Here is a 9,541-nt window from a genome sequence, read left to right on the forward strand (position 1 = left end):
CAATTGATCTCCAGGCGAGGTAGATCAGATCACCTGAAGAAAAGTGCCGCTTTGGAAAGTGGATTCTATGGCATGGTACCCTGTTGAAGTCCCTCCCCAAACCCCTTCGTCCCCAGGATATGCCCCCCCCCCAATCTCCAGGTATTTCCCAACCCAGAGCTGGCAACCCTGGCGTGAGTCTGTTAGCAGCTAGCATATAAGAAAGCATTGTATATTGGTGAGACTGATGGTGGGACTGTGGCTTTAAATACATCATTGATTGCAAGGGCTAGTTTTTTCATAGGGAAAGGATCATGGTTGAGGGGATCCTGTGCCAATATTGAAGGGCTAAGAATACATGGTTTATAGATGGCCCAGGCTAGCCTCATCTTATCGGGTCTCAGAAGCTAAGCAGGGTTGGCCCTGACAAGTATTTGGGTGGGAGACCACTAAGGAATACCAGGGTGGTTATGCAGAGGCAAGCTATGACAAACCCTCTCTGTTCGTCTCTTGTCTTCAAAACCCTATGGGGTCACCATAAGTTGTCTGTGACTTGACAGGATGTTCTGCAGGTACATAGTAATACTGCACTGAGGAGCAGTGTTCCCTCTCAGCTGAGTTAGTGTGAGCTAGCTCACAGTCTTTTAGCCTCCGGCTCACACATTTCTGTCTTCGCTCTGGAAGGAGGGCTCCAGAACAAACTAATCAATGCAGTAGCCAAATCGCTCGCTCGCAACTTGAATGCCAGCAGCTCACAAAGTAGAGTTTTTGCTCACAAGACTCCACGTTTTAGAGGGAGCATTGCCGAGGAGTCGTTCACTGAGGGAACCTTTGTAAAAACCACCACCCCCTATATAGGGGGCAGTGGTAAAAACCCGTTTTAAATACGAGAATTATGGTAAGGGTGTTGTAGAGGAGGAGAGGGTGAAGGGATTTTAATATATGGTCACTTTCTCAGTGGGGTAATGACATAAATAACTGCTCTGTAAGGGATGGCCGGGCATATGTTGTTGACAGACGTGGTCTCTTTGGGACGAGCATTCAAGGTGCCAGTTCTATGAGACTTATGCCATGGCTGCTTTTAAAAGGAACCTGGTGTTTGAGAGACGCCCAGGAATCTGCTATGTTAAAGTTGCATTTGGGGTAGCGGTAGAGCAAACAGGAGGAGCTGCAGTGGCTCAAGTCGTTAAGACGCTGAACTGCAGGCTGTGGAAGGTCAGTAGTTCAGCAGTTCGAGACCCGGGTGCCACATGATGGAGTGAGCTCCCGTCTCTAGTTCCAGCGTCTTCGCTCTGGAAGGAGGGCTCCAGAACAAACTAATCAATGCAGTAGCCAAATCGCTCGCTCGCAACTTGAATGCCAGCAGCTCACAAAGTAGAGTTTTTGCTCACAAGACTCCACGTTTTAGAGGGAGCATTGCCGAGGAGTCGTTCACTGAGGGAACCTTTGTAAAAACCACCACCCCCTATATAGGGGGCAGTGGTAAAAACCCGTTTTAAATACGAGAATTATGGTAAGGGTGTTGTAGAGGAGGAGAGGGTGAAGGGATTTTAATATATGGTCACTTTCTCAGTGGGGTAATGACATAAATAACTGCTCTGTAAGGGATGGCCGGGCATATGTTGTTGACAGACGTGGTCTCTTTGGGACGAGCATTCAAGGTGCCAGTGTTTAATAAGGAGTGATGGATTTTGACCCAGGGGGCATAGAGCTGGATCCTTCCTCTGCTACTGGTATCCTTTTGGCAGATCTCTCCGCCTAGTGACTCTTCAAAGCGATGCTTAGTCTCGAGACTGTGTGAAATGCATTGCAGATTGAAGCTGATGTAAACAAATGATACGGTTCACTGTGCCAAATGTTTGGAGGGGATGCGTTGCTGGGATATGTAAGGCTCTTTTTGATCTTCCTTCCGCTTTCTGGCAGATCGATCCAATATGCTGCTGTCACGGCTGACCTCCCAGGTAGCAAGAGCCTCGCGGTTTACAGGTGAGCACCGCGGTTTGGGTAGCTGAAAGCCAGGCAGGTCTCTTTTGCAGGAGGAGTATTTCTTTTTATTTCTTTTATTCCATTTTTTCCCCTCCCCTTCCGCAGCATTCGGGGCTCATGGCGGTTAACGACATAAATACAAAACATAAATAAAAGTACAAATATTCTGTAAAATGATTTAACACACTGGCGTTCTGGCACGACGGTCAGAGGAGCTGAGAGTAGGCCCCGTAAGATTGCCTCAGCGGAACTCAGCGGAATTGAAGCATGGACGGCTTCAAAAGGGAATTAGATAAGCATATGGAGCAGAGGTCCATCAGTGACTATTAGCCACAAGGTATAGATAGGGACTCTGGGGCAAGTGATGCTCTGTCTTCTTGGTGCTTGGGCAGGGGGGGTCAACAGTGGGAGGGCTTCTAATGTCCTGGCCCCACTGGTGGACCTCCTGATGGCACTGGTATTTCTGGCCACTGTGTGATACAGAGTGTTGGGCTGGATGGTCCTTTTGCCTGATCCAACATTGACGTCTCTTATGTTCTTATGTTCTTAACTCCTGGAGAAATAATTCCATTGGACAGGTCCCGCAGGGCACGAGTCTCTCCAGACAGAGCATTCCACCAGGTTGGGGCCAATGTTCCCTCTAAGCTGTGGAGTCCTGTGAGCAAAAATTCTACTTTGTGAGCTACCAGCATTAAAGTTGTGAGCAGGCAGGTGATTCGGCTACTGCATAAATTAAGTTTGCTCTGGACTGGAGCCCTCCTTCCTGAGCTAAGACAACAATGTGTGAGCCAGAGGCTAAAAAACTGTAAGCTGGCTCACACCAAATCAGCTTAGAGGGAACACTGGCCACGGTAAATTGATTGGATTTGACAGTAAAAGTATGAGAGAAAGGAAGCTGTCTTGGGAAGGAATTTCAGAATTTGGGCACCGCAACAGAAAAGGTTCTACCTTTAACTTTCCAGGGGCCCCTACCCCTTTAATGGCGGAGCATCCGGGACAGTGTTCCCTCTAAGCTGAGTTAGTGTGAGCTAGCTCACAGTTTTTAGCCTCCGGCTCACACATTTTTGGCTTAGCTCAGGAAGGATGGCTCCAGGGCAAACCAATTTATGCAGTAGCCAAATCGCTTGCTCACAACTTTAATGCCAGTCGTTCACAAAAGGGAATTTTTTGCTCACAAGACTCCACAGCTTAGAGGGAGCATTGATCCAGAACCAGGCCGCAGTGTGGGCTGGCTGATATGGGAAAAGATGGTCCTCCTACAGTCCTGGCCCCAGGCACCCCAAAAGCACATCCGTAGACATGTTCATATGTTGGGTGCCAATTGGTGGCATAAAAAATCTCCTGCAAATAAGCAAGATAGATCTCAATCATGTCCTTCCGTCCCTCAGTTGGTTCTAATTTTTTACTCTGCTCTTGTGTCAAAAATTGGCTCCCGAGGCCGCTTATGGCAGTATGGCTATAAATGTGATGTGTGTGTGTGCGTGCCATCAAGTTCCTTCTCATTTATGGCGATCCTATTGAATTAGTGACCCCCAAAATGTCTTGTGGTTAACAGCCTCGCTCCAGTCTTGTCAAGTGAAGGCCACGGTTTCCTCGATGGAGTCAGTCCATCTCTTCAGCAGTAAATGAACGTTAAAAAAAGACAGGAATATAAGAACACAAGAGAAGCCAATGTTGGATCAGGCCAAAGGCCCATCCAGTCGAACACTCTGTCACACAGTGGCCAAAAAGACCAGGTGCCATCAGGAGGTCCACCAGTGGGGCCAGAACTCCAGAAGCCCTCCCACTGTTGCCCCCTGCAAACACCAAGAATACAGAGCATCACTTGCCCCAGAGTTCCTATCTGTATCTTGTGGCTATAGCCGCTGATGGACCTCTGCTCTGTATGTTTATCCAGCTCCCTCTTGAAGCCGTCCATGCTTGTAGCCACCGCCACCTCCAGTGGCAGTGAATTCCAGGTGTTAATCACTCTTTGGGTGAAGAAGGACTTCCTTTTATCCGTTCTAACCCGACCGCTCAGCAATTTCACGGAGTGCCCACGAGTTCTTGTGTTGTGAGAAAGGGAGAAAAGTACCTCTTTCTCGACCTGCTCTGTCCCATGCATCATCTTGTAAACCTCAATAAACGAAGACACGCATGGAAGCAGCTCTTAGTGCCTAGGTCCAAGTGTGACAGACAGATGGCTGGCTGCCACTTTGCCCCCCTCTGTGGATTTACTGACTCAATTCTCACCTACCCACAGGTCAGCTTCTGTCAAGGTCAGCTGCTTCGCCACTGAGCCCCCCTGGTGCTTCCTCCGCGTCTTACAGCACACATCCTTCTAACAAAAATGGAGCTCAGCCCCAGCAACAGTACGCCGTGGACCTGGAACTGGAAGAGATGCTGGTGCCCCGCAAGATGTCCATCTCCCCCCTGGAGAGCTGGCTGACGGTCCGGTATTCCCTCCCTAAAGGAGGAGTTGTCGTCAGCATCCGAGAGAGGCTGGAGTATGAACCCCCGCAACAGTACGACCTGCCTCCGTGTCCCCGGGACCCGGAGGAGGAGGGAGACGAGCCAGCCGGGAACGCTATGGAGTGCAAGAACGTGCTGAAGATCCGGCGGAGGAAGATGAACCGGCACAAGTACAAGAAGCTGATGAAGCGCCGGAAGTTTTTGCGGCGGAAGATCATGGCCGGCCGGCGGAAGAGGAAGCAGGTGAGTGTTGCGCGCTGCGCTTCAGACAGCCTGAGTGCCAGTAGAAGGTATCAGCCAGCCACCAGGACTAGTGCAGCCTCACCAACTCACCAGCCACACTCCAGCCCACAGCAGCTCCATATAGCACCACACAAGACAGTCCAGTGGTGAACTATTTACAGCTTTATTCACAAAATATACAATCCTCGGACAAAATGCTCTGCCAGTAACCATCATTTAGAGAAGAATAAACCTGGACTGTACTTGTCCACATATATACATAATTGTAGCCAATCAGCTTAGAGCTGAGTCATTGTCTCTGGCCTCATACCATAATCTGGTCCAAACCGGCTAGTACAGGTTTCCAGCAGTCTCACTGCTGACAGCTAGATCATTATGATCTGACAGCTGATATTAACAGCACAACAGTGAGCCCGGGCCCTGCGGGGCTGCCCGCAACTCCGTCTTGAGTCTTCCCACAGCCTCAGGTCTGACCTTGAACTGGAGGGACCCAAAAGCAACAGCAGCCAAATTCCCTTATTTGGTCCAGTTAGTCATGGAATCAGAGTTGGGAGGGGCCAAGCAGGCCATCTAGTCCACCCCCCAGCTCAATGCCTAGAGCATCCCTGACAAGTGTTTGTCCAAATTTAAGATTCCAGCGGCACCTTTAAGACCAACAAAGGTTTATTCATGGTGTGAGCTTTCGTGTGCACGCACACTTCTCCAAATACATTGGAACGGAAGGTTCAGACTTGTAGAAAGAGGCTGAGCAGCAGATTTCCATGTAACGTGATGAAGATGTTTTAAGACTGTGATGGCGAGCCTTTTAGAGACCGCGTGCCCCAACTGCGACCCAAAACCCACTTATTTATCGCAAAGTGCCAACACGGCCATTTAACCTGAATACTGAGGCTTTACTTTAGAAAAAAGAACTCATACATTAACTTAAGATGATCCAAACAAAGTAAGGAAAGCAATCCCAAATGCTTTCGTTTACTTAAAATTATTTGGCAGAGAATTCGACACTTTAATAGTGGTCTGGGCCTGGCTGGGGCGACGGCACGCGTGCCCACAGAGAGGGCTCTGAGTGCCACCTCTGGCACCCGTGCCATAGGTTCGCCACCACTGTTTTAAGATATGCGAAGACAAAACTAAATAGCAAGCTAAGGTTATAAGGTCAACAGTTGTTTTGATTTAATGATGGGGGGGAAACAGTAAAGCAATAAACATGTCAAAATAGGAGATAAATGTGTAAAGGTATCTTTTCTAATTGTGGGAAGCAAACTGAGACTCTCCATTCATCTCCGCTGCTTGAATACTGCCAACGAGGGGGAGCTCACCTCCTCCCTAGGCAGCCGATTCCCCATTGTGTTTGTGTGTGAGGCGAAGCACTCCTGGCTCTCCCCCTCAAGGGTTAACGTGAGTGGTAACAGGGCTTGTTCCATCTCTTGGCCAACATAGCCCTTATCATCTTCAAGGCAGGACTGGTGAAGTGGTAATTAGCTTCTCATGAGAACCTGCAGCCCACAGAATGGGAGGGAGGAGGTCAGGAGTGATGAGGTGATTTTCTAGAGCAGGTGTGTCAAACTCATTTGTTACAAGGGCCGGATCTGACATAAATGAGACCTTGTTGGGCCGGGCCGTGTGTGTCATAAAATGTAGAGGCTCTTCCATTGAGCCACAGCCCCTGGTTCTGAAACTGTTTGCTTTGAAATAAGTTCTCATTTATGTGTAAGTCTGCCCAGAAGCACAGCCTGGATCATACTTAAAAAAGCTACCAGATGACTGGATTGCTCATGGATTTCTGGGTGCCCTTTAAATGTGAGGGTCCTACATACCGTACACGCTAAAGTTAATAACTTGCAGCTAATTAAACAGGAGTCAGTTTGGTGTGGTGGTTAAGTGCACGGACTCTAATCTGGGAGAATCAGGTTTGATTCCCCACTCCTCCACTTGCACCTGGCTGGATGACCTTGGGCAAGCCGTAGTTCTGACAAGATAACTGACACCTCTTGCTCTGAATTATTGCATCAAAATGCCTGTGCTGTTGCAATCTTGAGTATGCTGTTCAGGTGTGTATCTGTAAGCTGCAAACCTACGATGACGCAGCAGCGGAACTGGAAGAAGAAGCAGAAGACAGCCAGTTCTACTGTGGGCTTGATAGAAGCCCTCCGGGGGCCTGATCTGGCCCCCGGGCCGCATGTTTGACACACCTGTTCTAGAGGGTTCCAGCCAAAATCTTATAATTGAATTAAGAGCCTGGAAAAGAAGGCTAGCTTGGATTCTGATGGACTGAAGTCCTGGACTATGGTACACTTATATCACAATAGACAGCAGTGTAGCAAACAGTTAAGCTTGTGGCCTTTGACTCTTGGACTTAAGGTTTGTGCCGTCTAACACAGGTCTCAAAAACGTGTTGGATCGTTAAGCTAGTTTTCTTGTTTTCCCACTGTATGACTTGAGAGCATTGTGTTGCCAGTAGAATAAATCATTGTTTTGACCGAAATTAAATAAAACTTCATAATATTTTAATAACATTTTTACAAGGTTTGGTTACTTGTGTGCAACAGCCCTGAGGACTCATAAGGTTCAGTTTTGGACTCCTTGACAGAGTGTAAAAATGTGTTCCTAATACCCAGCCAGTACTTTTCCGCCCATAATTTAAACCCATTATTGTGAGTCCTATCCCATGTTCCCTCTAAGCTGTGGAGTCTTGTGAGCAAAAATTCTACTTTGTGAGCAACTGGCGTTAAAGTTGGGAGTGAACAGTTTGGCTACTGCATAAATCAGTTTGCTCTGGAGCCCCATCCTTCCTGAGCTAAGACAAAAAATGTGTGAGCTGGAGGCTAAAAAACTGTGAGCTAGCTCACACTAACTCAGCTTAGAGAGAACACTGGTTATCCTCTGCTGCCTACAGGAACAGCTCCTTGCCCTCCTCTAAGTGACAGCTCTTCAAATGCTGACAAATAGCCAGAACTCCCCACCCCCGCGAGTATCGCGGGTCCCCCTCTTGTATAAACTATAAACAGTTTGACTCTGCTGTGCTTCTCCCTGTTAATAAAGAGCAGCAGTCAATCTCGACCACAGTTGGGGGTCAGTTCTCAGAGAGGAGATGGTTTTCAGACCTGTATCCCCTCCCCACAGTCTTTAACTCTACAGAGTTAACTCTACAGAGCAGGACGTACCCCATTCTTCCCTCTCAGTATCATTTCAAAAGGACAGACAGGTCCACAGTTTATCCTCCTTTGCTTCGGTCTACCGGCTCTTTCTGATGGATCCCCGGGAGCATGGCTGGGACCTCCAGCCATTGCCGACACTCTGACATCACTTCCTGCCAAGAAGCGTCAACTTCTGGTTCATCTTGCAGTGCCATGAAGCCACCCCCCCATCTTATCATGAGCAGAATCCTCACACAAAAGTCAACGGGGCAATTTTTTCAGCCTAAAGGCCCCATCTCTGCCTAATTTTGAGGGCTCTGAGGTGGAGACCGGCTGTTTTTGGCACTGGTAGACTGCTGCTGAGAACAGGAAGAGGCAATGCCCACTGTGAAGCCCTGAAACACGGGCAGAGAGAAATCCAGATCTGGCTGTCTCCCCCACTCTTGCTCCCAACGGCCCTTGAGCTATATAACAATTCCTCAGGCCGAACAGCCTGCTCATCTAAACCGCAGGTTGCTGCTCCCAACAAGTAGCAGAGCAGCCGTTAAGAAGACCGGAAGAAAATGCCTGCAGGCCAGACGTGGTCCTGGGGCCAAAGGTGTCCCACATACATAAGAACTACCTTGCTGGGGCAGACCGAAATACATCTGCTCCAGAATTCTCTTTTCAACAATGGGCAGTCAGACGCCCTCGAACAGTTCGTGAGGACTGCGCAATGGTGTGGATCACTCCCATGGCTTATTCCCAGCACCTGGTCTACCGAGGTACACACCCTCTGAATACGGAGACAGTAGACTCTGTCTGTCACTCTGACCACTATAACTGGATGTGGCCCCGTCACAGTGTGCTCTTCCCTTCATGTACGAATGCATGAAAGAGAATCCCGGGCTGTCGTCGGGCAAAGCAGAAGATGCAGAAGCGGAGCAAATGGCCGGCGCACTCCAGTTGCTTTCAAACAGCCTCCTTCCTACTTTGGATTCAGTGCTCCGCAGGAGTATCTCAAAGCAATGCCAAAGGGCAAAATTTAAAGTAGCTTTTAATAAGACCTCCTAAGGTTCAGGAGCTTAGTGAAGTTGAATAGACCAGCATATTTCTTTTCTTCTCTCTCTCTTTTTCCCCCCTCAAAAAAAAGAACTTGATTGCAAGACGCCCTCCCTTTCCACCCCACTTCCAAGAATCCACAACTCCGCTAATCACAAACACTTGAATCCGGCTACATAATATTTCCCTTAGCGTAGGCTATCGCAAAGGGAAGTGGGGGCTGTGGAAAAAAAAAGTTCGGCGCAGTGGGCAAATCTGAGCGAACTTTTAATTAACATTTAAGACACAGAAGTCTGATCATGCAAATTCGCCTGTGCCTTCCTCTCTCCGGCTTGATTTTCTTGATTGAATATGATAAAAATAGCCTTCCTCGGAGTTGTGCGTGGGCACGGATCTCGCTTTCGCTCCAGTTACTCTCTGATTAAGAATTTCCTTACTTCAAGTGGATGCCCTCCAATGGATCTAAACGGCATCACAGGGAGAGGGGCAGAGCTATGTTCTGCCCCCAGTCCTGAGAATCCAGCTGTGACTCAGTACGATCTTTCAGTCAGCGAAATTACAGCCTCGTCGCCAATCATGGAAACACTTGCATTTCAGTGCCTTCCCTTCGCCACGCCAGCACTGCCCTGTTGAGAGGAGGGCTGCCATTCAAATCCCTTGCCTTCCTTTGTATCATGACCTTGGACTTCCTTGGTGGTCTCTCA

The 9,541-nt window shown here is 48.6% G+C and overlaps 1 protein-coding gene across 1 annotated transcript in view; it reads left to right on the plus strand.

Annotated features, from left to right (window-relative positions):
• Positions 1-4,659, plus strand: part of AURKAIP1 (aurora kinase A interacting protein 1) — a gene marked incomplete at its 3' end in the record, with an annotated part of 6,433 nt that extends 1,774 nt beyond the window's left edge. Inside the window, exons 2-3 of the mRNA XM_015406188.1 lie at positions 1,903-1,965; positions 4,208-4,659. Coding sequence (XP_015261674.1) covers positions 1,914-1,965; positions 4,208-4,659 — 504 coding nt within the window. The remainder of the gene's footprint in view (positions 1-1,902; positions 1,966-4,207) is intronic.
• Positions 4,660-9,541: the final 4,882 nt, after the last annotated feature.

Source organism: Gekko japonicus, unplaced genomic scaffold (genome assembly GCF_001447785.1).
Source record: "Gekko japonicus isolate JY-2015 unplaced genomic scaffold, Gekko_japonicus_V1.1 scaffold1133, whole genome shotgun sequence".
NCBI classification, from domain to species: domain Eukaryota; kingdom Metazoa; phylum Chordata; class Lepidosauria; order Squamata; family Gekkonidae; genus Gekko; species Gekko japonicus.